General features: G+C 42.9%; 1 protein-coding gene across 6 annotated transcripts; it reads right to left on the bottom strand.

Moving 5' to 3' along the window:
- Window positions 1–759: 759 nt before the first annotated feature.
- On the bottom strand, window positions 760–25,531 carry MPHOSPH8 (M-phase phosphoprotein 8). Of its 6 annotated transcripts, none has more exons than XM_053309684.1 (15): window positions 25,262–25,531; window positions 22,920–23,069; window positions 20,253–21,392; window positions 17,785–17,884; window positions 16,299–16,610; window positions 14,151–14,276; window positions 13,738–13,826; window positions 11,378–11,518; window positions 10,733–10,819; window positions 10,281–10,435; window positions 8,843–8,997; window positions 7,574–7,701; window positions 4,687–4,743; window positions 3,275–3,358; window positions 760–1,647 (listed from the first exon to the last, which is right to left on the bottom strand). In XM_053309684.1, exons 1-15 carry the CDS (start codon window positions 25,418–25,420, stop codon window positions 1,606–1,608), a joined length of 2,925 nt encoding a protein of 974 aa, XP_053165659.1. In that variant the 5' UTR covers window positions 25,421–25,531; the 3' UTR covers window positions 760–1,605. The 6 variants fall into 6 exon arrangements, with proteins under 6 accessions (XP_053165659.1, XP_053165658.1, XP_053165662.1 ...); XM_053309683.1 differs by having other exon boundaries at window positions 22,914–23,069; window positions 25,262–25,529; XM_053309687.1 differs by having other exon boundaries at window positions 16,377–16,610; window positions 22,914–23,069; window positions 25,262–25,526.
- Window positions 25,532–26,916: the final 1,385 nt, after the last annotated feature.

Raw genomic sequence — 26,916 nt, 5'->3', positions numbered from 1 at the left:
GGGCGTCACCCTCTCCATTCATTGACACTTCTCAGGCTGCTACTTTCCAGAGCTTCCACCTTTAATTATGAAATTGATACCTTCTATCTCCATGAAAAATCCTGAACAGCTTGCTTAGAAGGAGCAACAGTCCACCCTCAGCCAGGTTAATGGGATCACTGAATGGGAATGTACTATTTCTCATACACCCTCCTCCAGATGCCTGTCTTCACATGATGATTCCTTGTGCTCCAACAGAGAACAGTCTAGGGGACCTGCATTGGTACTGTTGCTTTAGCTCACTGCTCTTCACTCTTTTCCAAGGAACCAGTGTGAGCTATTTCCTGCCTAAACAAGCAGTTAGGGAACTGCAGTTAGAGTTAATAGTTTTACCATCACCAGTGGCTCCTAGGCCTTGCAATGAAGAACAGCCTTAGCCAGAAATTACTGTTTCCTGTCCCAATTGGTGTTTTTTTCCTTGCTATTTGCACTTTGAATGCTTACTTTCACTCAGCTACAGGATTTCCAACCCAAAATGTGGCCCCCTTCCAGGGAAAACTAGAAGTCCCTATAGATCCTGCATTGCACAAATGGACAAGGGGGCCATCTCCATGTCCTGTATCTGAAGAGAAGGAACCTTTGCCGAAAAGAGTGTTCCATTCAGCTGAACAGAGCTGTCACTCTCTCAGTTCTGACATCATAAGCTTCAAATTGCATACAGCCTAAGTATAAAATCAAGTGCGGAGCAACCCTAACGTAGGAATAGCAGAAAGCATAATCTAAAGTTTATCTCATAAGGTTTAATTTTACAAACAAGTAGTTTTCTATTATTCATCATGCAGATGTTTTACATTTTTATTAGCACAGAACTATTACAGAACTGCTGTCAGCCAATAAAAATGGGTAATTTATAGAGGGCAATGGGATTTTTGGGGCATATCTCAACGTAGGTTAGAATACATGTATAAACATGGCCTGTCTTACAAAAATAACCTGAAAGTATCTGTAAAACTATGTGGGGTGTTTTGTTTTTAGAGTATGACCATTTAAAACTTTATAAACATTATGCCTAACCAATCCTTTGTGAATGCTTCCTAAGCAGCCATCCATAAACTACTCTATTATACCCAAAATATCCTAATTACACCACTCTTCATTGGCTGTCCTGTATCATAACAGCAGTAGGAAGTACAGTTCTGCTTGGAAAGAAAATAGCTTAACTATTACTGCTGCAGTTAGGACAAAATTTTAGTTTTTACAAACGGTCATGAACTTGCCTTTTAAAAAAGTTTTAGTTTATCTTATGGTGTTTGCACAATTCCACACTGTGGAAATGCTAGGATACGCAGTCTGGACTTTACATCTTCAAAATGGAATTACAATCATTGGCACAATTACAGCGATATCTATACAAAATAAAGCCAACCCACCCCAACTTTATAAGCAGAACATCTGCTAGGTAGCACATAGGTTCACATGTAAATAGAGTCCAAGTAAAAAACTGAGGATGAAGCATTGAATGCACCAGGAGTTCCAAACTGCTTTTTCAGACCAAAAAACAACAAATGGAAAAATGAACCAGAGGTAATCCAGCAAAAGAATGGCATCAATGTTAGCTTCATGAGATCACTGCAACTGCACTCTATACGCACCTATCAGCAGCTTTACCTGTAAGAAAGAAAATGGTATTTTACTGTTGAACAAAATGCAGAAAATGGGTGACGGATTCCTAGATTCCTGGCTAGGTTCACATACTGGCACTAAACAAAAGCCCTGCTGGCCATGCTTCAGTGCAGATTAAGGGCACTTCTACACTAGGAGATTTTTCTGGAATGGGTATGTTAGATTATTGTTCAGGCACTGCATTATTAGCATAAAAGGATCTGCAACTAAAAAAATCACATCACAACCCAACAGATCTTATGATACAATAAATGGGGGGGGGGATGCATGAGAAATGAAATATATAGAATCATAGAAATGGTAATGTAGTAGTAATAAGTTTGTTTCTTGTGACCACAACTCAACATAGCATAATAGAGAAACGAGAAAGAACAGCATACCATAGAATTACTTCAACAGTCTACTTAAACTAAAACCAATGCTACAATTTAGGACAGCAGGGCAGCTATAAATTTCTTTCGAAGTTTAAAAGTAAAGCAAAAGTGGCAACTTGACAACTGACATATGGGAACACATCAGCAAGAAGATGTGTTCCCATATGTCAGTCAAACATTCTGAATCCAAACCCTTAAATTTATCTACATTCCAGCATTTCCCCCCCCCGATCACATAGATAGGACAATGTAACACACAGTGGATAATGTCCTTCACTTGGCCAGCACCACGGGGCAGAGATGCTGTTCCACTGGAAGTTTGTGGAATCTCCCTTCAAGATAATCCCATGGGCATAGTTTGGAAGTGTAATGTTGTGGAATCCTCTCAGCGGTGCACAACTAGCATTAGCCAGCTACTGTGAGAAGCTTCTGTGTGTCTTATAATAGTGGTATCAAAGTGAGAACTTTGAAGACTGCACTGCAGCAGCATCTCTACTCCAAGATTTAAGTTCCCCTGCCAGAGGCAGGGAGTACAACTGTACAACAGAAGAAAGAAGTTTGGTCCATTGATTTCCACCCACAAAATGTGAGAAAGAAAATTTGTCTAGGTGATGTACCAGGAGGGTTTAGCTTTTTGAAATGCCTTAGCAATGCTAGATGGATTCTAATGGAGAGTAATCCTACCTCCATTCTTAGATAGGCAGCAGGAACGTCCTGGGAGGCCCAAAATCTTCCTTAAGAATTTGTTCTGGACTATTTCCAGCTGAGCAATAACCTTCACATCCCACACCCAAATCTCGACACCATACAACATCTGAGATCACCTTACTCTGGAATATTTTAAGTGCAGGGGCCGCCCTTTAGAGTAGAACTTCAAAATGCCGCCTCCCCCCCAAAATGATGAGAAGTTGCTAAAACAGTGGTAAGATGTAGCTTCCATGCAAGTTACTTATAGAAGTAAGTGCAGGTGAACCTCCATATTCACAGGGGTTCCATTCTCTGCCACCACCATGAATATGGAAACTGCCAATACTGAGTAACTGGGGCAATGGAAATCCAGGGGTTCGATGCCTGGAGGTCAGAAAAATGTAACAAGGGGGTAAAATGGCCCTAGAAATATTATATCTCTAAACAGATAAACAGACAAAACAAATAACTGTTGCACTACTGCTAGAACCAGTCAGGAAAAGAGGGAAATATCTTTTTGGAACAATACACACTCTCCCTGTATTTCTCACCTTGGCAGTAGGAGCTTCTACCAACCGTATGAAGAGTTTGTTAAGGCCTGGAATAGGACTGAAGGAGTAAATAAAGTGACTATCCTAAAATAGAGAAAAGAACAAGTGTTTGTATGGCCCCCACAAAAAACCATCATGCTCTTTGTCAGCCAGACAAGTTCCAGAAGAACTAAAGTGAACTTCTCGCCGACAATAAGATACAATTTATAGCTGTGTTCTCAAACTTTCAAAGACATGCCCTGCCAATCATGTGCCAGCCATCTGTTTCAACAGGTGACAGTGCAGAGACTCTTGCTTGTTGCTGCTAATATCCTATGGGTCTGCTGGAGAATCCATTAGTTGAGGTGCAAGACAGCTTCCACTACTACCACCACATTCTTGCATGACTCAAGCTCCACCTGTTCACCCACTGAGCCTAGCATTGAATTCCATGAAGAAATCCAAAATCCTACTGCAGAGAATTCAGGGCACCAAGCATTCAGTGGAGAATTCAGGGTTTGGTCTCCTAGGAGGCAGAGAGCAGAGCTGTCAGCCCCTGAGGGACATGGAGAAACTGCCCATTCAAATTCTGCCCAAATTCCTTTCTAGCAGGGTTCTCCCCTCCTGAGCAAAGGGGCACCTTTCAAAGTGGTGATTCTCTTATATTTAGCAATGGGGGAGCAACTGGCCCTCTCCAGCCCCAGAACAGCATCCCTCCAGTGGCTGTTGCTGGTGTCTGCCCAATGCTCCTTTTTATATTGAGAGCCCTTTTTGGAAAGGCAAGCATCTTTACTGTCTTTTTAAAAGTAAACCACTTTGATGAAAAGTGGTATATATTTATATCCATAGTAGGATATAAATATTCATAGTAGCAGCAGCACTACTTATGGGTGGCTTTAAAAGGGAGATTAGACAAACCTGTGGCAGAGCGCTCTTAGTGGTGATTAACCATATTATTATTATTAATTCAATTTATATACCACTTGACTCCAAAGGCTCTAGGCGGTCCACCAACCTCCATCAGTGGCCATACGAGAAGTCCATGTTCAGAAGCAGTATGCCACTGACTATCAGCTGCTGGGGAGCAACAGTGGGAGAGGGAGATTCCTTTCATGAGCTACTTTGGGCTTCTTGGTGGCATTTGCTTTGCCACTGTAGAAAGCTGGACACTGGACTTGGGTCTGATGCAGCTGGGCTGCTCTTGTGTTCTTGCTGGTTGTGGTCACTGAAATCTACCTTAGGGTGGGTGAGGATGACAGTGTCAAACATTCCCTCTTCTGAGAGAAGGCAATAGATACCCTTGTGGCTTCTGATGGGCAGAGACAAGTAAATGCCCGAGTGAGACTCACAGTGAAGAGATGTCCTTGTAGCTAATCACAGAAGATCAGCTGAGAGGAAGGCTGAGCAGAGGAGGCATTTGTGTGCCCACTCACCTGGAAGATCCGCTGAGCGAGCTGCTCTGTCCAGCTAGGATGCCAGGCTCTGTGAGGCTGGGAGGGAGGGGAGAGGGTGAGAAGGAGGTAGCGGCTACTCTAGATAATGGCCTAATAGACAGGAAGGGAGCAACATCTGCTGCTTGCAGAAGTCTGGCCCACAGTATCAAGCAACAAGTAACACGTTGCCAGCCCCTTGCAAGTGTCTCCTGCCTACCCCAGTTTGAAATCCTAGACTGTCCAATACAACAGAGCTGACTGCTGGGACACACAAGCTACTTGTAGAGCCAGGCACTTTATTGGTTTTCATATCAAAACGGGAAGGGTAGTTCTGCAGAATGCCACAGCACAGTCAGTTAAAAAAGGGACTGAAAATGGGTATAACCAAAAGCATAAAGGACAGTTTGAGTTCATTGCATTTGCTCATGCCTTTGAAATTAGAATAGAACAGCAATTTGAAAATTGTAAGACTTAATTGACTTAAGAATAGGGTGCTGAGAAGTGCAGTGAATGTGTGACCCCCCAGTCATATTTCCTGAATTTAATAACCAAGCATTAAGGAAACCTTTACTTGGCACTGAATACCAAAGTCAAACTCCTTTTTCTCAGTGATCCCAGTGACTGCAACCCACACTTCTGAAGACCCTGGACCACTTCACAAACTACAGCCCTGTTCAGGCATTCAGAAGTAAAGCCAGTGAACTTGGGTACAGAGCCCGAAGCAGGTCCAGAAATCCCACCCCCAGCGCTGTCAATCCTCCCACTGGGCTCATCACATTTGGGGCATTAATCGAAAGAGGCAAGTGCCCCAAGTGTTTGGGCCTCTGGCATGGCCCTTCTGATCATGGAAGTAGGAGTAACATGCCTAGGGTGCTCACCTCTTCAGACGAACACCCTAAATATGATGGTTGACAGTGCTGGGGGTGGAATTTTTGGATCCGCTTCAGTGTCTGTATTCGCAGTCACCAGCTTTACTTCTGAATGCCGGAACGGGGCTTACAAACATCACCTGCATTTATGTGATGAATGCAAACGTATTTCATTGTGGGTACCCATGATGGAAGTCCCAAAGCAGCAGAGGGTTCCTATGGCATGTATATGATGAGAAAGAGGTGTGCATTCGTTGTGTTAAGATATTTTTATACTGCTTCTCTAAAGCAAAAAACAAAACAATGTATGGAAGATGTTAAAGAAGAGAGAGAGTAAATAATACCACTGAACTATAAAAACTGCCATGATCACATAAGTTTAAAAGTTTTAGTTAAAAACAATGGGCAAAACTAGTATGCAGAGAATGTATTGGGTTTTTATTTAGGTAAGACCAGCATCTTGAATAGGAGAGGAGAGCTGGTCTTGTGGTAGCAAGCATGACTTGTCCCCATAGCTAAGCAGGGTCTGCCCTGGTTGCATCTGAATGGGAGGCTTGATGTGTGAGCACTGCAAGATATTCCCCTCAGGGGATGAAGTTGCTCTGGGGAGAGCAGAAGGTTCCAAGTTCCCTCCCTGGCAGCATCTCCAAGATAGGGCCGAGAGAGATTCCTGCCTGCAACCTTGGAGAAGCCGCTGCCAGTCTGTGAAGACAATACTGAACTAGATAGACCAATGGTCTGACTCGGTATATGGCAATTTCCTATGTTGAGTTAGAAGCTAAATTTGTAGCCAGCCAAATTCACATAGGAATGGTGTTACGATCCTGGCAAATCACGCTACTAGAATAGCGTCTACAGCATTCTCTACTAGATGGAGCTTCAAACACTTAGCAACAGCTACTCACTATAAAGGCAGCAACACATTGTCAAACTTGAATTGCTGCTGGACAGAAAGCCTGGACAAGGATTGGGGCTACAGCTCAGTGCTAAGGCATCTGCTTTGCACGCAGAAGGTCCCACGTTCAATCCCTGGCTCCTCCAGGTAAGGCTGGGAGACACTTCTGCTAGAAACTTTGGAGAGCCGCTGCCAGTCAGTGTAGGCAATACTGAGCTAGATGGACCAATGGTCTAGCTTGGTATAAGACAGCTTCCTATGCTCCTATGGCAGCTATCAAAGCATCTCCTTCTGGATAAATCTGCAGCTGACAAGTAAGATAGAGCTCACAGAATACACTCTTGGATACAGCCACCATATGCACATCCTAAAGCAACAAGTGGCACAAGAGCATGTCTAGGCTGCAGACTTAATTCACTAAAGACAGGCATATACCATCCAGAACAGAATAGTAATGGAGAGCAGTCCCTGGAGATTAGGGATTGACAAGCAGCATCACTTCCACCTTGCATTCGGTCTCCAACCAATGTGCACGCACGCACAATTTCCTTCTGGAAATTGAAAATATATCCATGTAGAAGTTCCAATGCATGCTGAAGTGGCCCTCAGCTGCAGCTGCTCACAAGTCTAAGATGAACAAAATTATGCATACAGACCCATTCCTGCTAGTATCTCCCCACCCTCCAGCTTGAGAGAAAGTGCCATTTCTCATGGAGAATTTAAGGTATGATTGGAGCTACCAAACAGGTAGATGGATAGATCCCTCAGAAACTGTGAATGATCTGTCAACAAGTGGTGCTCTGCAGCACTGCTGAAGCGAAGTATGTGGTGGACTTGATCATAACCTTGGATGAAAAGGCACTGGAAGTCCCATGCAGAAGTGGAGACACTTACAAAATGTTTTTTTAAAAAATTTCTTACAGACTCATCATAGAAATTAAATACTGCCCCATTTCCACCAATACTTTTCAAAGAACACGGGCATTTGTTCATTTTGTACTGTAAGAGTTTCAGGCCTTTCAGAATTGTTAAAGAGATATTATAACCAAGTAGCCAAGATAATTTACTTTTTTTTTTTTTTGGGAGGAATGTATCTGATCAGTTAAGAGCATGGAGACGTTACCAAGAATATAGGCAGCTGGAATTTGTCGTTCAGTACTACAGCTTGCACACTGCATGGTCCACAAAGGCGAGCAACCACCTCTTTCCCAAAGAAGTTTGTGTGGAAAATGAATAAAAGAATCCCAGATCCTATAAGAAACAAACAAACAATGCAACAAACACAAAAGGATCTCTAGTACTTATCCCCCATGAGCAAAATCCTCAAAAGCTACCTTAACTTAGAATGGTTTCAACATCTTGAAAATAGTATTTATCTGCATTTAATGGTCTTAAAATCATGGCAGTCTCTGATACACAAAACTGATCTACTGACTCAAAATAATAATATCACAGTGGATGGCTTGGGGCGGGGGGTGGGATTGCTATAGCCTGCATTTCAGTGCTCTTGCAGTATACTTGTGTAAATCATATGGCTTTAAAAAGGAAAAAGTTACTCCTGTGAGATTTATGTAGAAGTACTCTGGAAAGGGTCATCTAAATGCTTGACTAACAAGCAGAACGTTGCAGTTCAAATCCCCGCTGGTATGTTTCCCAGACTATAGGATATACTGTAGGAAGATGCTGAAAGGCATCATCTCATACTGCGTGGGAGGAAGCAATGGTAAACCCTTCCTGTATTCTACCAAAAGAAAATCACAGAGCTCTGTGGACGCCAGGAGCTGAAATTGACTTGATGGCACACTTTACCTTTACCTTACTCTGCAGAGCAAGTACTGAAAGCTTCCCACAGAATTTTGGGACTCAACCAAACGCTCCCAATTCCATGTCAATGTCACCATTCAGCACATTGCGTGCTCTCTCTAACTCTGTTCAGACATGCCAAAGAAAGGGTCAGCATACTGAGAGTATGCCTGGAGGTCCCGCCCCAGTGTTGATGCACAGAGGAGCATCCTCCTCCTCCTGCTTTCCAAGCTTATGGTGCCTGAAGAGGCAAACACTGTAAGTGTGATGGTGGTTGCTTATATGGATTGGAAGCGAAGGCACCCCAGCCTTCCGATCACAGAAGCAACCGCTTTTACGCTTACAGTGTTTGCCCCTTCAGATGCCATTAAGCTTAGAGAGTGTGAGAAGGATGCTTCTTGGTGCATCAGCACTAGGGTGGGATTTCTGGGCACACTCTCAGGGATGCTGTACTGATGTACTGCTGATGTGCAAAGTAACCTTTCTTTGGCATGTCTGAACAGAGCTTCTATCTAGGACAACACAACAGGGATATGAATGCAAGTTAATCACTTGACGTTTCAGAAGATATAGAGTATTCAAATATAACCTTCTGGCACATTCTGTGGGGGCTTATAGGTGAAATCCAAAGAATAATCTGGTCCCTCACAAAGCCGATGACACGCAATATCAAACACAGGTTCCATCAAGATAAGACGAGCCTCAAAGTAATCCTTGATTGCCTCTTCTGCCACCCGTGAGAGTCTAAACAAGGAAAACAAAACCACCAACCTTAAATCCAGTCAATCTGAGTCTTACATAAATATCAATATTTTATCTTCTAGAAACCAAAAATCTCAACTTCTCATCAAAATTAGCAGAGCTGAACACAAATTCTGTTGCTTTTACCTTCAAGATTAAATACACAATTCAATATTCATTATAAATAACTAAGAGCCAGCGCGGTGTAGTGGTTAGAGTGCTGGACTAGGACGACCCGAGTTCAAATCCCCATTCAGCCATGAAACTAGCTGGGTGACTCTGGGCCAGTCACTTCTCTCTCAGCCTAACCTACTTCACAGGGTTGTTGTGAGGAGAAACTTAAGTATGTAGTACACTGCTCTGGGCTCCTCGGAGGAAGAGCGGGATATAAAATGTAAAATTAAAAATTAAAAAAATAAGTTTCAGTGACCACATGTTGACACAAAGGGCAGAAAGATAAAGTGGCCCAGCATATCAGGCATGCACAGTAGATTCTTTATTGTTGCAGAAAAATAGACAGGAGGTTTACAAGCACAACACCCGCATGCACACCTCCCCCCCCTGCAAAAACCCATCCCCAAACAGGTGTACAAGCTCACTTCCTTTATGCAGCAGGGAATACCTCCTGTAACAGAGGTCGTTCTCCAGGCTCTAGCCCTAGAACCATGGGGCGGGGGCAGTGGGAGGTTCACTGTGTTGGCCAAAGCAGCAAGACCTTGGAGCGGCCATTCCTGCACACACCAAGAGGCACCAGGAATAAGCGCTGACCTTGCCAGGATCTTCTCACCAGCCAGTGCTGCTGACAGACAGGACTCCTTTGGTGGTGGGCTATCCTTTTGTGAAACCACTATAAACAAAGGCAGCACGCCCCACACCAACAGAATATGGCCATGCCTTCCCTCATAATGACTACAGTGATCAGCAGCTGAACCTTAGCCCGGATGCTCTGCACCAAATTCTCCAAATTGGCTTTTTCATTCAATTTTCATACCACCTATTCAAAATATATCTAAGCGGTGTCCAAAGGAATTATGAACGTATCAAGCTGCTTCCCATCAAGGCTGCCCATTGGTCTCGGGCTGTCTGCTTCGTGTGGCACAGCCTCTATCTGCTCAGCAGCTCTCCAATGTTTCCACTGAGCGACTTTCAACAGGCGGCGATGGCAGGGACTGAACCAGGACCCTTCCGCATGCAAAGCAGGTGCTTTACGACTGAGCTAACACCCCTTCCCCAAGCTTAAGGATCATTTTTACTGAAACTAAACCATCTCCCAAGCAATTACTTACGTAGCCAAATGACTGCTGAGGAGCTCACAGACTTGTAGGTTATTATACTGTTTGGCGAAATGAAGGGCATTGCTCTGATGCTTTGATGAAATGTTGCAGTCCGCTCCATTCTCAATCATTAGACGGACAATGTCGTAATTCCCTCTCTTACAAGCCTAGATGTGAACGTTAAGAAAGCAACAGCTAAAGAATTTTTAGACATACATATACTTGAGCAGAAACTCTCACAGAAAGAAAACAAGCAAGGTACTCTTTAAGATGTTTTTAAGCCACCACGCAGGTGGAGGCAACACAGCTAAAGTAGCAACAACAGACTCCCAACTCAACGCCAACTGCAGTCTGGAAATGAAACTGTGCATTTCTGAGAACTTCCAGCACATTAACCTATGAGAGTTTTGACAGATAATGCTCTCCCAAGTTCATTACTCACAAGTCATGCTAAGAGCATATACCTTCATTAAAGCAGTTTCACCACTGTTTTGCTGCAAATTCATACATGCCCCAGCTTCCAGAAGAATGGCTACAGTTGTTAGATTGTTCTGCAAGAAAAAAACAATAGTTACAAGATAAAATATTCTGAACCTAAGCAGAACACAGAAAGATAAGCAAATTTGGAACTTTATCAAAGTTAAGAGCCACAAAAATTCATTCAAGGCACTCCTATAATATACTGCATTGCCATATTTGGATGTTCTCAGAAATGAGATCTACTCTTCACCACACTGAATCAGGTATGGTACAGATCATAACAAGCTTCAGGTCCAATGACAGCAATCCAGTGGCACTAACAACTCCAAGATGAAAAAGCTAGCTGCTCCTTTCTCAACACTCTGGAGTTCCACAAAAGCATAGTTAAGTACTGCAGCATGATGCCACTATAGGTACAGAGAAGCCAAATCAGCAAGCTTCTGGTACAGTCTTTCAAACTCTGGATTCCCTGAATGTTCAGCAAAGCACTAGAAGTCCAGTTTGTGCTGCACTTAATTTAATTTCACGCTCCAAGAAAGCTGGGTCCAGAACAGAAAGCTTCCAAAACAAAAGTTCTGGAAGAAAATCCCTGATGTAAATAAAGAAATGCAAACATAAAAGCAACAAACCTTTTCAGCTGCATGTATTAATGCAGTAGTTCCGTTTTTTTGCCTGCAATTAACTTTAGCTCCTTTCCGGATGAGAAGTCGAAGGATGTCATCATGACCTCCTGCAGCAGCGAGCATCACAAGAGTCATCCCACTAGAGTCCTGCAAAAGTGGTTTCTTAATGTTTGGTTTTCAATGATAAGATTTTCCTGGGTTCCACACTCTGGTTAGTGAGGAATAGATCCGAGTACAACTTAGCTAGGAAAGGGTTACTGACAAAGCTATCTGGCCAAATGTCACCCCCTTAATATTTTGATTCAGGCAGTCATTATGGTTAAAGCATAGTGACAGGGAGACAGGTTCCCATTCTTCAAGTGAGAATCAGAACACAGAATGGAAATCTCCTCCCCACTTCTTCTATAAAATTCTCTAAGGCGTACCCAGCTAATACCATGTGTGGCAGCTCTCACGAGAGTTCGCAAACAGAAGCACCATAGTGATTGGGCAGTGGAGATTCCATATGCAGATAGGGAGAGGAGCCTGTGATGTTTAAGGACAGTTGGAATACAACTGTTACAGGTCGGAAGATGTTCTTGATTGTAGAGAAGAAGAATATATCTATCTAAAAGAATAGTGGGTCTATGAAGAGAGGGGTCCTGAGGGAGGAAAGAGCCCCTTCAGGAGAAGGAGGCTGCCATTGTGTGAATTAGATGAGGAAACAAGATGAACAAGATCTGTTAACTCGAGGAGGAGGGGGGAGAGAAAGATGGGATGGGAAGGGAAGAAAGAAGGGAAGAGCGAATGGAGGAGAGAGAGAGGGAGGGGAAGAGAGAAAGAAGGAAGGGAGAGGGACGGACCTGAGCCTGTCAGCGGCCTGAGGGGAATGAGCGGTCATGGTGGTGGCAGCAAGGAAGGACCCATTGGCTACCAAGGCCATTGGTGGAGGAAGGCAGGCAGGCAAGTGATGGGAATGAGCGGCCATGGCAATGGCAGCAGCGAGGAAGGGCCTTGTCAACCACTGCTGCTCCTCCTGTGGGAAGGAGCAGGAGTGGGGCTCAGGTGAGATCTCTGAGGTGAGGGGGGCTGTGGCAGGGGGTGAGGGGAGCAATCAAGTACTAATGTGCAGATGCTCTGCACAGGTTAAGCTAGTATTATTTATTTTACAAGTTTGCAACCACTTGTAAGAAGGTTCAAAGTGGCTAGCAATTATTTGCCTCATTTGCAAATAAGCAATTGGTCAAACCTTTCCCTGAGAGATGTGTGTCAATCTGGTTGAACAGGCCGGGGGGGCAGCAAATCTAGTAAAGATGAGGTAAAGTGTGCCATCAAGTCAATTTCGACTCCTGGCGCCCACAGAGCCCTGTGATTTTCTTTGGTAGACTACAGGAGGGGTTTACCATTGCCTCCTCCCGCGCAGTATGAGATGATGCCTTCCAGCATCTTCCTATATCGCTGCTGCCTGATATAGTAGCAGCAGGGATTTAAACCAGAAACCTTCTGCTTGTCAGTCAAGCATTTCCCCGCTGAACCACTTAAGATGACTACAAATCTAGTACTCCATGATTTAAAAAATGTAATAAGCAAGCTTGTGCTCCTACATCCTGAAACACCATTTGATAGATATTCCTACATTTCAGCCACTGTATGAACAGAACTGAAATTCAAACACATCAAGTAACCCATTTGGAGTGATCCTGTGGACATCTCCTCAAAGCATTAGGTAAATTATTCCAATTCATATTAGCAGCATTTGCTGTAACAGTTCAAGAGTAGTATAAATCCCATTCAATCTGAGGGAGAATGGTCTTGAGAATGTACCATGTGGAAATAGCAATTCAACACATTGCCTTTGACGAAATATAAATATTTGTGTATTCCATTACAGTTTATATGTCTAAGCCAGGGATTCTCAAACTTGGGTCCTCAGGTGTTATTGGACTTCAACTCCCATAATCCCCAGCCTCAGTGGCCTTTGGTTGGGGATTATGGGAGTTGAAGTCCAATAACACCTGAGGACCCAAGTTTGAGAATCACTGGTTAAGCGCTCAAATTATGTAACTCCTTTGTATTTCATCCAAACATTTAATTGTTGTGTTTTTTAAGATGTAGACTGCCTGGAGCAGTGTTCTCTCTAATTTTTTTCACCCGTGTGCAGAGTTTTGTTCTAGGCGGCAGTATCAAGGCAATGTGTGTGCGCCCATGGATTCAGAGTGGGACTTTCTTGATTAAACCTGAGCGGCATCTAAAATTAACTGAGTGAACATTAAAAAATGTATGAGTGTGTGCACACACGCACGCCTTAGAGGAAACACTGTCCTGGAGATCTGCATATGGGGCAGTATAGAAATGTATCAAACAAACAATGTATTTCACAGACTTGCCTCCTGATCAAGATTATAGTCTTCGGTTGAATTAAATGCCATCTTTACTGTAGTATAGTTTCCATTTTTAACAGCATCCCGCAACTGAGCTGAAAGACAATCAGTTCAACAGAAATAAATCAAATATATTTACAGGAGTGAAGAAATGTTGGCTCAGTTTATTAGCCAGACAAGATATTTTACTAATCAAGCTATATTGGTACATTATTCATCAGGATCTTTTACACTCGTCAGGCATCATTTTTCACTCATCACAGACTAGTAGATTTCTGCAGCCCTGGATATTTATATCCTGCCTCTCCATTAAACACTTTCAAGATGGCTAATAGCATCAGAACACACAACATGACAAAACCACAGATTGCAAGTGTAGACGCATGAAGTTGCTTTGTGTCTTTGTAACGTTTACTCACTAGATGATATCCCTTCAGCTGACAAGTGATTATCATCATCTCCATCAAGATGCTTTTGGAAGTCTTCCAGCGTCAGCCACTCTAACTGCATGTCCATGCCCAAACTTACAGTTTGTTGCTTTGCATCTACAAAGTTTGAAGCAGGGGAAGAGGAAGGGGAGAGAAAGATTAGTTCATCATCATCAAGAAGGTTACCATCTCTGTAGAAATGGTCTAACCTTCCCACAGCCCATTTCAAGTCAAATGGAGGAATACTTTATGGTACAATATCCTGTATTTACCCAAATCGAAGACAATTCTGAATTTAAGATGATTCCCTTAAAAAGTAGAGGTTAAATACAGGTTATATCCACATTTACTCAAAAGGAACAGCACTCTGAATTTAAGATGACATCCTGATTTCCAATATTAAAAAACTTGGACAAAAACTAGCTTTCAATCAGGTACATATAGTTGGCTGGAGCATCCCTTTATTAAACAGTCTGATTTAACATCTGGTCATCTTCTATCTATTATTAAATTTTTATACCGCCTTTCATTAAAACAATCTCAACGCAGTTTACAAAACATTTAACAAAATATAGGACTATAAAACAGTTATATGGTATTAAGTTGGAATATAAAAATACAAATCTAATTATAAGTTTAACACATGCATGCAATATCACCTCCAACCAAAACAGAAAACCAACCAAGGATTTGTGCACATTCATCTTTTGTTACCCTCACCTGCCCCCTGGCAGATATTTATATAGTGCACCTCTGTATCTGCAGATTTGCGGTCGAGTAAAAGACACCCAAGCTCAGCATACGTCCGGATGGGGGGCACATGCCAACCTCACATATGCATGGGTTGGGGGCGGCTGGAAATGACCATGAAGGTCATTTCCAGCCACCATTTTGTGTTTTGGAGCTTCAAAGTGGCTCCGTTCTTTTAAAAAAAAAAATTGAAAAAATGACAATTTTCAGGGCACAGTGCAACTTGGGGGACCAGCAAAGCATGGTAGGGAGCTTCTCCCACATTTCCCCAAAATATCTGGCCCAACGACCGGGAACCTAATCCCCGTGATCTCATAACCCCCAATGACTCTATATTCATGGTTTCCATATCTGCGGTTGCAGCCGGTAATGGAACCCCCACAAATATCAAAGTCCTTCTGTATTATGATCTCCCTTGGATAGGGGCAGGTCCTTTTTTACTTGCAGGGGTCCAAATACATATTCTCCAAGTGCTAGGGCTGCTGTGGAAACACACTCACTGCATTAGGCTCTTCCTCCCAGGCTTATGCTCAGGGGAAAACATTTCAGTGTATTTGGTGCAGAAGCTGGCTTCTGCACTGACTGTGTAGAGGTTTGTAATGTCACACAGCCACCGTCCCAGGATAACATTTAATTCTGAAAACTAGGTGCTTTTTAAAAAGTGCCATGGAATCAACTAGCAAAGAGTACTTTGAAAGAAGAAAAAAGTGGACAACCCTCATGAAGTATGAGGGGAAGTGCAAGGTACACTGCTCAATCAGCTTTCTATTAGTTGATGAGCAAGACTGTCAAAAATATCCTGAATGCAGGAGAAGCACCAAGGGCTCACTGTGTGGAAAATAAAACTGCAGGCAGTCCTCTTTTTCAGGTATATATTTGCAGACCTACTCTATGAAGTGCCACATGCCTAGATGGTGCTACACAGAACAATGTAGATTAAAAAAACTTGTTTGATTTAGAATTATAGAAGTGAACAGTTATCCAAGCAGAAAAGCATTTAGTCAGTTAAGGCACTATCACAATTGAATCACAATTCATTTTGACAGACAATCCCCAAGGCAGACTAGAAGCATCAGCTCATATTTGCAGACTCATCAACTGCCACCTTTTGAGTTATCAGACATGAGTAAATAGCCGAGCTCAAGGTGTCAACTGAGGGGCTCTTTCTGTTCAGGATTCAAAGGGCTCCGGACTAAGGAGCCCTCTGCAAAGGGTGCACAGCATTAGGGTGCAGAAAAGCAAGTTACCAGCTGTCTGGTTCTTGACAAGAATGATGTCAGGAGGCAAGATGATGGGGAAGGTAGGAGAAGCAAACCTGATGGGGGCAACAGAGGAACATACAATATTGAACATTTGAGACAAAGAAGTGCCAACTTAAAGTCTGTTCACCTGATTCTGGCAGGTGCTCTGAGTGAGGAGAGCAAACAACAAAGGTCCTCTGTTCCCAGCTGCACTCTTTCGACTTACCAGAACTGTCCTCAATCATGTCACGGTCACCCTCAGCAGCAATATAAGCCCAGGTATCTGTCTCATCTCTTGTGCTCCTGCTATCCCTACATAATTGTCTGTCTTTTGATCTGAAGTCTTCTGTAGATCTGTAGTCCTGTGCCGACTCCTCTCTTTTTCGATTGTCCAAGTATTCATTTTTTTCTTCCGAAGAGATGCTAAATACATCAAATGCACTTTTGATCTCCTTCAAGCCTGGATCAGAATTAATAAGATTACTGCAGTTGGCATAAGAACACTGTATTCAAAATCACTTGCCACCTCAGAATATCTTTAATTACAACAGAATCTTGTTCACCATAAAAATATGCATTTTTAGAAGTTGCTGCTCAGAGAGTCATTTTTAATTTCAAAAGCAGTAGAAATGGTTGAATTTTCCAGTTTTAAACAGCCTCCAGGAATTCCTCATGAGCAACTGGATGCAGTTAGCCAAATATATATCATCCAAATCTTGGTGTATGCATTTAAGAAAACACACTTGAACTTAGCAATAAATAATTACAATTTATACTTTAAAAATATAAGTGTTAAAGCCTTCAAATTCACTCTCCTGACCTGACTTCTAGTCATTAGGCATTTTCAGAGGAAAACAGGGCCAGAAATGTTTCCTAACATTCAGTCATCAGTTTATGGTACGTGCACAGGTAATATTTGGTCGGAAAAGTACAATTCATTCAGTTACTGTATGATGTATGAACAAAACCCCTGAGGTGAGGAGCCATTGTTTCTTTGTAGAGATAGATAGTAAAGTAACAGCATATAACCAAAAACAAAACAAAACAAAACTGAGGATGTGCGTGAAACGCTTCATGCATATCCCAGGGTATTCTAAATATCCATCGGAATGCCGATGCAGCATTTCATCGCCGTGGTGTGACAGTTTAAAGGGGACAGCAGCACACCTGCTGCTTCGAAGTTAGATTTAAAGAATGACAGTGGCGTGATGGGAGGGCACAGGGCGGCGGTCACCAGAGGAGCAGGTAGGACCTGCCTGCCTCGTTAGGTACCTCTCGCGCCGCGCAAAAATGTTGTGGCTGCAGGAGGCCGAATCATTTTGGTGCCTCTCCAAAGAGGTGCCAAAATGATTCGAGCGCATCAAACTGACCTTCATTCATTTTAGCTTTTTGGATGTGAATATGTCAACTAGCAAACACTGAAATTACGTTTCCTCCCCCCACCCCCACCAACTGGAAAGTTATCAGCACGAAATAGGTCAAGGAAGACTACAGCTTGAGATAAATATGTTTGCAAAGCAACCCAGGCCCTTCATCAAAGGGCATTATGTTCTGCACTGCATATATGGTGGGTAGTTTGATATTCTAGAAAGATACTACAATTCTAGCAGTGATCTGAAGAATTTCACACTTACTTTTCAATCCCTTCTGTTCTTTCCGGCTCCTATCTTCCTTTTCAGAGTCATGCCTTTTGTGCAGTTTGTCTTTTGTGTCACTTTTTTTGGCTTCCTTCTCCTGGAAATGAAAGCTAAATATAAAAACAGTGTTCTGAAACGGTTATGGTGATAGAAGCTAAAAAACCTTGAAACTTTTGCACTTATTCTTCTGCTACTGTTACTAAGAAAATCAGCAAGGTTTGGATGCTAACTAACAGATAGTCTAAGAGCCAAGCTAATGGTCAGCCTGTTCCAACCCAAAGCAAATAGTCAGCAAAAAGTAAAAATGTCACAAAAACTGATCAAAAGCCAGGATTTAAAAAAAACAACAACCCCTAGGTGCAGTCAAGGGCGTCTACTATATCCAGTAGAAAACTTGATTATACTTACTTTCTTTAGGACAGACCATCATGTTAAGACCCCCATACACAGCAGACCCCTAAATATGACTAGGGTAATATTTATATATTGCTTTTCAACAGTTCTCAAAGTGGTTTACATTGAAAAATAATAAATAAGAAGATGGCCCCCTGGCCCCAAAGGGTGCACAACTTAAAAAAAACAACAACAATAAGTGGACACCAGCAACAGCCACTGGAGGGATGCTGCACTGGGGCTGGACAGGGACAGTTGCTCTCCCCCTGCTAAATACAAAGCTACATCAGAGTCTGCTTTTGAAAGTTCCTCTAATTTCCACTGTGATTCGCAATGTGACTTGCAGGAATTGGGGCAGAATCCCATTAGTCACACATAACTGGTGGTGCAGTTTTTTGAACTCTGGCCAAAGGGTTTTCAGCCACATAATCATCAAAACAGGCCACCAAGAATGCAACTTCGCAGATAATTTATACAAAAAGATAGCTGAGCACTTCAAATCAGCATAAGGTGATAAAGTGGCAGATCAAAGATTCACAGCCTTTATCATCATTTACACCTATCCTGACCATTTTTATTTCAATTATAATAGCTTGGAGGTGGGGAAAACAATATAGAGCAGGTTGGCAAACATCAGATCTGACACAGAAGTTGGCTGTTGTCTTGTTTAATAGTTCATCAAATACAACAGGTTGCAGCAGTCTGAGGTTAGGACAGGCGCTGCTTCTCTGAGTGCAAGAAGAGTTGTGCTCTTGGAAACACTCTTTCTAAAAGGGCACTGTCCTCCTACTCATGGAAACAACCATGGGATGACTCAGTATGAAAGGTGCTCCCACTCACTGACCTCAAACCTTCAGAGACTGGCACACCTCTGGATCGGTACTGTGCAGAGGTTGTGCCTCTGCATGACACCAATGCAATGGTGCAGATTCTTCAGCTTTGGCAGTGCTGAAGTATGGGTCTGACGTCGCTATAACCACATAAACTTTCTTTCTTTCTTTATTAATTAATTAGATTTATATACCGCCCTTCTAAAACGGCTCAGGGCAGTTCACAACATGATAAAAACAATTAAAAAAACATCTCACACTATTGATCATAGTAACTACACCATATATTTCGAGGCAGCTAGTTAATTCTCAACACAGGTGCTGTGCTCTGAACAGATTGTTGGCAACCAAAAAAGAGAAGATCAGCATAAGAGGTGTGCCTGTTTCCCCCATATTTTCATAGTCAGTTTCACAAGTTTCCTTCCCTAGGCTGTTCTAACCTATAGGTCTGCTTGAAAAGTCAGCTATTTAATACTGCACAAAATATGACAGGAAGAATGGAACAAACTTTTAAACCCAAGGAGAAGCACAAAAGTTATTCCTTTATTATTCAAACACAAAATCCAGTAGGACAAAGGTTGCTTTTTGAGGTATATGCAGCAGGTATCTTTTCAGAATCCAGCTTAGAGGTATATGCTGGCACTGCTAGAATGTTAACATTCCTTATTTTAAAATGGCGATTTGATAGAACAGATTCCGTACCCTTGTCTTGACTATTCTTTGCCATTATCAATGTGAATTTTACGTCAGATCTAAATGCAAAGCAGTGGGGACGAGGGTGATCTGCAGCAGCGGAGCACTGAGCAGGAAAATAGGGGCCAACTTCTTCTGACCTCTGCCTTTCCTTTGCAACTCTCCCTCTCTGGTTGGGCTTGATATGATAAGGCATGACTGAGAAACCCCAAAGGGGAAAGAACTGGCTGGCTATCGGGAGTGCAGGCGGCAAGTCACCTCTTTGCTACTACAGCAAAGAAGAGGCATCCAGGATTCTCAGCTTGTAGCTTGCTACCAGTGTGTAGTTTTACACAAAGACTGCGGGAAAACAGATAAAACCACAAAGCAGGCAGGGCCAGGGGGAGACGCAAGACAACAGGTTAATCAAAATGTCTAGAAAATGCACAAAAAAAAAAAAAAAAGCAGGGGGGAGTAAGCGGAAGAAGAGGGAAAGCAAAGAGATCCTCAAAAAAAGTAACAAAAGTGAAACGCAAAACCTTTACTTTTGCATCACAGAGTTCAGATTACCTTAGATAAGGTGCCTCTTTCCTTTGGGGTGTCCTCTGCATTCAGATTACTTTTAGAGAGACTCTTCTTGCCAACTGTGCTCACTCCTTTACTGGATTCGGAGTCCAGGACAAATTTTTCAAACAAACTCTCCCCTACAGAATGTGCAGGTCTCTCTTTCATTTTCTCTTCTTCAGCCTTCCAATTTGTATGTTTCTCTTTGCCATCCGCAGGTGTTGCCTTCTGACATACATCCCTGGCATATACGTGGCCCAATTTAGCTTCTTTGCTTTTCAGTTTCGTATGATTGCTTACCTCGCCAGCTGAATCAGTGGACTTGCGCCCTCGTTCCTCAGTGGACCCTTTCAAACTTTTCTGCACTGGAGCCGGTGCAGCTGGCTTTTTATTATCTAACTCACCAGCAGCTTTTACTTTTTCTGGAGGCTTCTGCTTTTTGTGTGTGCTTTTCTTCTCCAGATACTTGTCTTTAGTGTCCACTTTTCTACTTTCCTCAAATTCTTCAGCCTTTTTGTGTTTCTTCTTTTTTCTCTTAACTTTCACTTCATAGCTATCATCTGTGCTTGATGAACTATCTGGATGCTTGTCAACAGCTGAAACCCTGGACACAGTATCTTCTTCTGACTGGTTTTTCCCAAGAAATGTTTTATGCCTGTCCTCACTGCTGTCAGAGTCCAAATCCAAGCTCTCATTATCAGCAGCCTGAGAGAATGAGTCTTCCTGCATACTGGATTCAGCATCAAGCTGCAGGGCACTGTACTTTTCCTTTTGCAAATGTTTAGACTCCTCTTTAAATTTTTTCTTTATGTCTTTGACATCCCCCTTCTTTCTACTAAGATCTTTAATATCTTCTCTCCTCTGTTTTTTTGACTCTTTCGTATCTTCTTTCGACTCTGAGATCCTTTTCTTTGGTTTTGAATCTGAAGCCAAACTATCAGAGGAATTTTCACGTTCTAGCCCAGGTTTCTCTTTAACTTTTACTGGTTTAGACTTCTTCTTTTTCACCTCATCATGGCTTTTGTCCTCCCTCTCTTTAGATTTTTTCTTTTTCTTCTTTGGCGAGAGGTCTCCTTTTGTATCACTTTGCCAGTCACTGTCAGCTTCAGAATCTGCTTCAAACAGGTCATCATTTAAAGGCAACTTCTAGAGAAGAAGAAAGCAGTTTGCTTAAATGATTTAAATAATGCTCAAACTAAACACATTTAGTACAAGCAGCAGACAGCAGAAATGGATATTTCAACATGTTCATTCTGATGAGGTTGTTGCTTCCAAGTTTGGGCCCTTAAATTATTTAGATATTTTGAATAGCAGAGGAAAGCACAAAAGCCAGGATCCAAAGAACTCCTTTAGGCCCATAAAAGGGTTGGGCATGCCCAGTAGGACACTTGACTGTTTGTTCTTTGACTGGCAGCCTCTTAACATGCCAAAAACTACTTCCTTGCCATGTGGTAAGCTGGGGGTGTCCCCTCTAAGGTATGTGCATGTATGCATGCACACCAATTTTTTTATGTCCGCCTCACTCAGTTAATTTTAGAGCCCACTCAGGTTGAATCAGGAAGGCCCCACTCTGAATGCACGTGCACGCACACTACCTTGACACTACCACCCAGAACAAAACGCATTCCTCACATAGATAAAAATTTTTTAGAGTGAACACTGGTAGGGAACCTACTATTCAAAAACCTAAGCTGACCCCCTCACTCCTAGACATGCAGTTGTGGTGTTCTCTGAATTCTAGCCAGAGCTATAAACTGCCAAACTCCTAGAGAATAATTATTTATTTATTCATTTTTACAATCCTAAGCTTGTTAGAAGTCCAGCACAATCCTAAGCTTGTTAGAAGTTCAGAAGTAAATCCTTTGGACTCCAGTGTGTTTACTCCCTAGTAAATGCATTTGGCACTGCAATCTTGAAAGAACAGGTGATGATGGACGCAACCCCCTTGGGAACATCTCCTCTCCAACCTGCTTAGGTGCATAGCTGAAAATCTGCTCATTATTACAGGGAGAAAGAAAACTGACCAAGCAAACAATGCCTTAGCAAGAATACAGAAGTTCTATTTTAAGATTTTATATTCCAGCTTGGATTCCCCACCCTCCACACCCCAAAAGGTGCCAGCAGAATTTTTATGAGGCCCATTTCCAACAATTAGGGTGGTCCAGAATACCCTCTGGATTTAACTGAATTCCTTTTTCTTTGGAAGAACATGGACTCCTGTGGAAAGAGCTCTAAAAAGATCAGCACACACCCCACAAATTCCATGTATTACCATCTTTTAAAAATGCCATACATTACACAAATATCAGAAACAGAAAGGATTAAGGATATTTCGAAACAGACTATCTAGGAGCAGAACTGTAGTCGTCAGCCCAGATAACCTGGTTTGTTTGACAACTACAACCCTATCTATCCATCCAAAAAGGCAGCAGCTGCGAACTGCAAATAAACGTTACTAAAGATACTTACTGCATTTCATTGTGATCATTAGGCAGCCTAACCCTCAAGCCAGAAGTTATCTACTTCAACACAAATAATTGCCAAAATTATTTTTTAAAAAAACAAAAAAACCACAGATGCAAAAATCTGTATTCAGTTTAAAAGGCACCTGACCACAGCAAACACTCCTTAACATGAGTTCTTGTGGAAGGTAAGGCCAGAACATACCTGTACCTCTTTTTTAATTGGTTTAGGCTTAGCATCCTCTATTCTCTTTCGGAACTCAAGTAGTACTTCTTTGCAGTATTCTAAATGAGCCTCAGGTTCCCATGTGTCGTCATCAGGTGGATATCCTTTCCATCGTACTTTGTATAATATTTCACCCTGAAAAAACAAGAGACAGTTGTAAAAGCGTACAATAAAGGGGGATTTCTCAAGAACAAAATGGCTCTTTATGGGATGATACATAATGAATTAATGGAAAGTCACTGGCAAACACAGGCATTCCTCCACAGCCGTGCACAACATTGGCACTGGAGAAAGAAATGGTTGATAGTAATAGTGAGGCAAACAAACTAGTTAGTAAACAGAGGAGCAGAAAATATTCCTGCCAACAGTATCATGTAGCTGAAACACAGCAAGTCCCACTGTATGCAGATAGCCAGGATTAAGAAAGTAAAATAATACTCTGATGCTATTTTCAACTTTTACATCTGTTTAAGGCCAAGAATGAAATGGCGGTGTTTCCTGAAGACTAAACACATATCTACACTAAACATTTATATCAATTTTATATCAGTTAAATGGTCAAGATTTCTCTCCAAGGATCTTAGGAATTGTCACTCAGTAAGCAGGCTCAGAATTGTGTTCGTGATCCACAGAACTACCGTTACCAGAGGTCACCAGGGAGCAAGAAAGACTATTAGACCAACTGAAGTAACTTATGTAGATATGCTTTAAGTCTAGCAACCTTGGCTCTCCAGCTGTTGCTTAACTACAACTCCCATCACCCCAAGCTACAAGAAAGTGGTTTATTGTGGCATAAAGTTTCATAAATAGCAGTCTACTTCAGCATCACTCAAAATCTGATTGGTGAGGCACGCTATTATGAATTCAACAGGAGGCACATTTTACTTTTGCACCATCCAAGGCTTGTTTACTTGTAGAATGTGCAAGAGAAAGAATTACATGTTCATGGAGCAGTCTACCCCTTAAACATAAGGGTTACTGATCTGGGCATTACTGTTGAGTAGAAAGGGGCAAACCTATAGTGGTAACTCTTGTAGAGAAGCAATAGGGAAGCACCTTCAAGAGCAGGCCTTCCCCCTCGCACACCTGGAATGTTTCCTAATGGAGGCTAAATGAAAGGAGAGGGTCGTCTGCAGTTGCCACTGGCTCCGTCTGGTGGCTACTCAGGGACAGGCCTTCTCCATTGCTGCCCTGAGGCTTTGGAACACACTTCCCCATCTCTTACTTTTAAGAAGGCAGTCAAGATGCATTTATTTACCCAGGCTTTTAATTAGATATTGTTTTAATTGTGTTTTAATAGTTTTAATGTTTAATTTTAAAAGTAATGTTTTAATCTTTTTATCTGCTTTTTTATTGTTTTGTTGTAAACCACCCAGAGACTTGCATTTTGGGCAGTACACAAATGTGTTAAATAAATACATAAAATAAGTCAGAAATGCCCAAACAGCAACTCACACAGAGGCACACCTGGTAGCCTCTTCTGCAGAGCAGCCATTTCTGGCACAGCAGCACCTTCAGTTACTGAATCCCTTCCTTCCTTCAGACATGCTGGCAGTGCTCTCTCTCTCACAGCACAGAGCCTGGGAATGACCAGTTTACTTTTCAGCATTTCACTGGAGTAGTTCAGATGTCTTACAGTATTAAGAGTGTCTTACAAATAGAGGCAACGAAAAGCTCTTCTTGTTGCTGCTGTTTCTATACCTTTTGCTATGTAAACCATTTGGGGGGCTAATAATAAATAATACAAAGATCTACAAATTGAAATTGAAAGGCTGTGCCAGAAGAAGCTCAAAATAATCCCAGTAGTAATTGGCACCCTAGGTGCAATTCCAAAACACCTTGAAGAGCACCTCAACACCATAGGGGCCACAGAAATCCCCACCAGCCAATTACAAAAAGCAACTTTACTGGGAACAGCCTATATTTTGCAATGATATCTATATTAATAACAAAAATATTGACAATAAAATCCAGCCATCCCAGGTCTTTGGGAATGCCTCGATGTCTGGATAAAACAAACCAGTCAATAACACCTGGCTGAATGTGTAAACAAGAAATGATGATAATAATAATAACGACGATGTGCATCAGAAGCCTGCAAGATATACAGCCTCGTCTCTCTCTTCACGTCACCAGAAAGACAGGCAGCGGAAAGAGGCGGCGGTGGTTCACTCAGCACATGCCGTCGCCTCGAGTGCAGAGGGAGGTGGATGGGAGGCTACCCTGGCTGCTGCTCTCCTCCTCCTCCTCCCCCTCCTGGCGAGGAAGCGCATCCCGCGAGCTCTGCGCTGCCCGTGCAAGGCCCGCCCCGCTCCCTCCGGACTCACCCCTTCGGTCTTGACGTCCACGATCTTCTCCACCTCAAAGACGTCCTCCTCCTCATCGTCGCTCTCGCCGCTTCCCACGGCGGCGGCGCTCCTCGCTCCTTCTCCCGCCTCCGGCTTCTCCTTCGCTTCCCCCTCAGCGCCACTCACGGCCGCCGCCATGTTGGGGCCGAACGTTCAAGCGACAGCCGTGAAAAGCGGCTGCGACAGTCGCTCGCGCCCCGCCTCTCCGGTGCAGCAGCCTGGGGAGCTCGGTGAGCGGCGCAGGCCTTCGCGGCCAATCAGCTCCGCGCCAGTCCGCGGCGCCCAATCAGGAGCGTTCTCGGGGGAAACAGCCAACCGGATGGGAGAGCAGCCAATCAGCGCCCCGGCGGAAAGACGGCAAGGGGCAGCGAGGGCGACGGAGTGGTGTTGGGGCGGATACGCGGCCAGCCCAGCGTAGCCTGAGGGCTGGACTTTGGGCTGGTGTGGGGAAGGTGGCGGCGCTCTGCGCAAATCCAAGCGCTGGAGGCCTAGAGATAGGCCTCCAGAGAAAGAGAGAGAAGGACAATCTTCTTATTTTCTAATAAATGTTTGTTTCGTTTGATGATGTGCTTATTTCCAAAGCTTCTGCCCCCCCCCTTTCCGTAAAAAACCAGACCAAAAGGCGGTAAACAGGGTAACAAGGAATGAAAACAATATATGAAAGGAATAAGGAATGAAAACAATATATCACCATTATAACAGTCATAAGTTAAGCTAAAAACAGCTTCAAAACAAAATGGAATCGGTATAAAAACAGCAACAATCAGAAAAAATATTTTCAAAAGCAAATTAGAAAACTAAACATTTGCTAATATCTCGTCTGCAGGCTATGGCTACAGTCCTAAAAAGTTTTATCTGGCAGTGAAGGCACGTAAAGAGAGTGTGGGGCTTGCTCCAAAACGTGTGGAATTGTTCTATTCGACTTTTTCATCTTTTCCAGAAACGTCCTTTCCTCCACCCTTTTCTTGTATTTTTTTCTTTTCTTTTTTGCTTAACCACCTCAAAGACATCTCAACCTCCAGCCAGATGAAGGTTGTATGAATTCAAAAGCTAGTATGGAAGTATGAATTCAACAGTTAGAATAGAGTGGCAGTTCAGTCTCACAGTGGCGGGGGAAACGTGCAGCCGCAGCGTGGGGGTGCCTTGCAGCGGGTGCGGTCCAGGCGCCAAAATTACCTAGGTGCGCCACTGGGATCTTCTTCCCTCAACTCCCAGTTCCAAGGCCAGCAGCCTACAGTTCCAAATTCAGATATACCACAGGCTGCTGGTAACCTTGGGTTAAGGCAAATCTTCATTCAACCCAGATTTGGAGTCTCAGTATTGAACCCTCAGTTTCGTTGCCCTGCCCAACTGTGGATCCCCACATTTGGATGTAACATCTGTGGAACCACGGTCTTTTCAACTGCGGTTCTGTTATGTGCAAATGTGGCCTATATTACTGTTACCTTTGGACTGTTCTCCACCCACCCCAGTGGGCCTACATCTGCATTTTTTGTTTAGTTTACTGAAAGTATTTTCTTATGCTTATTACTGAAGGTGAAGGTCTTGGGGTAGCAAGCATGAATTGTCCCCTTTGCTAAGCATGGTCAGCCCTGGTTTGTATTTGAATGGAGGTTACATGTGTGAGCACTGTA

This window comes from Hemicordylus capensis, chromosome 3 (assembly GCF_027244095.1).
Source record: "Hemicordylus capensis ecotype Gifberg chromosome 3, rHemCap1.1.pri, whole genome shotgun sequence".
Classification (NCBI taxonomy): domain Eukaryota; kingdom Metazoa; phylum Chordata; class Lepidosauria; order Squamata; family Cordylidae; genus Hemicordylus; species Hemicordylus capensis.
The sequence above is the reverse complement of the archived record's forward strand: the minus strand, read 5'-3'. Positions and strand labels throughout refer to the sequence as shown.

Coding starts and splice junctions, on each gene's coding strand:
- MPHOSPH8 (XM_053309683.1), bottom strand. CDS start 25,420: ATGGCGGCGGCCGTGAGTGGCGCTGAGGGGGAAGCGAAGGAGAAGCCG. Junction 17,885..20,252: donor AAAGAGGCACCTTATCTAAG/GTAATCTGAACT, acceptor TTTCATTTCCAG/GAGAAGGAAGCCAAAAAAAG. Junction 16,611..17,784: donor AGAACAGAAGGGATTGAAAA/GTAAGTGTGAAA, acceptor ATTCTGATCCAG/GCTTGAAGGAGATCAAAAGT.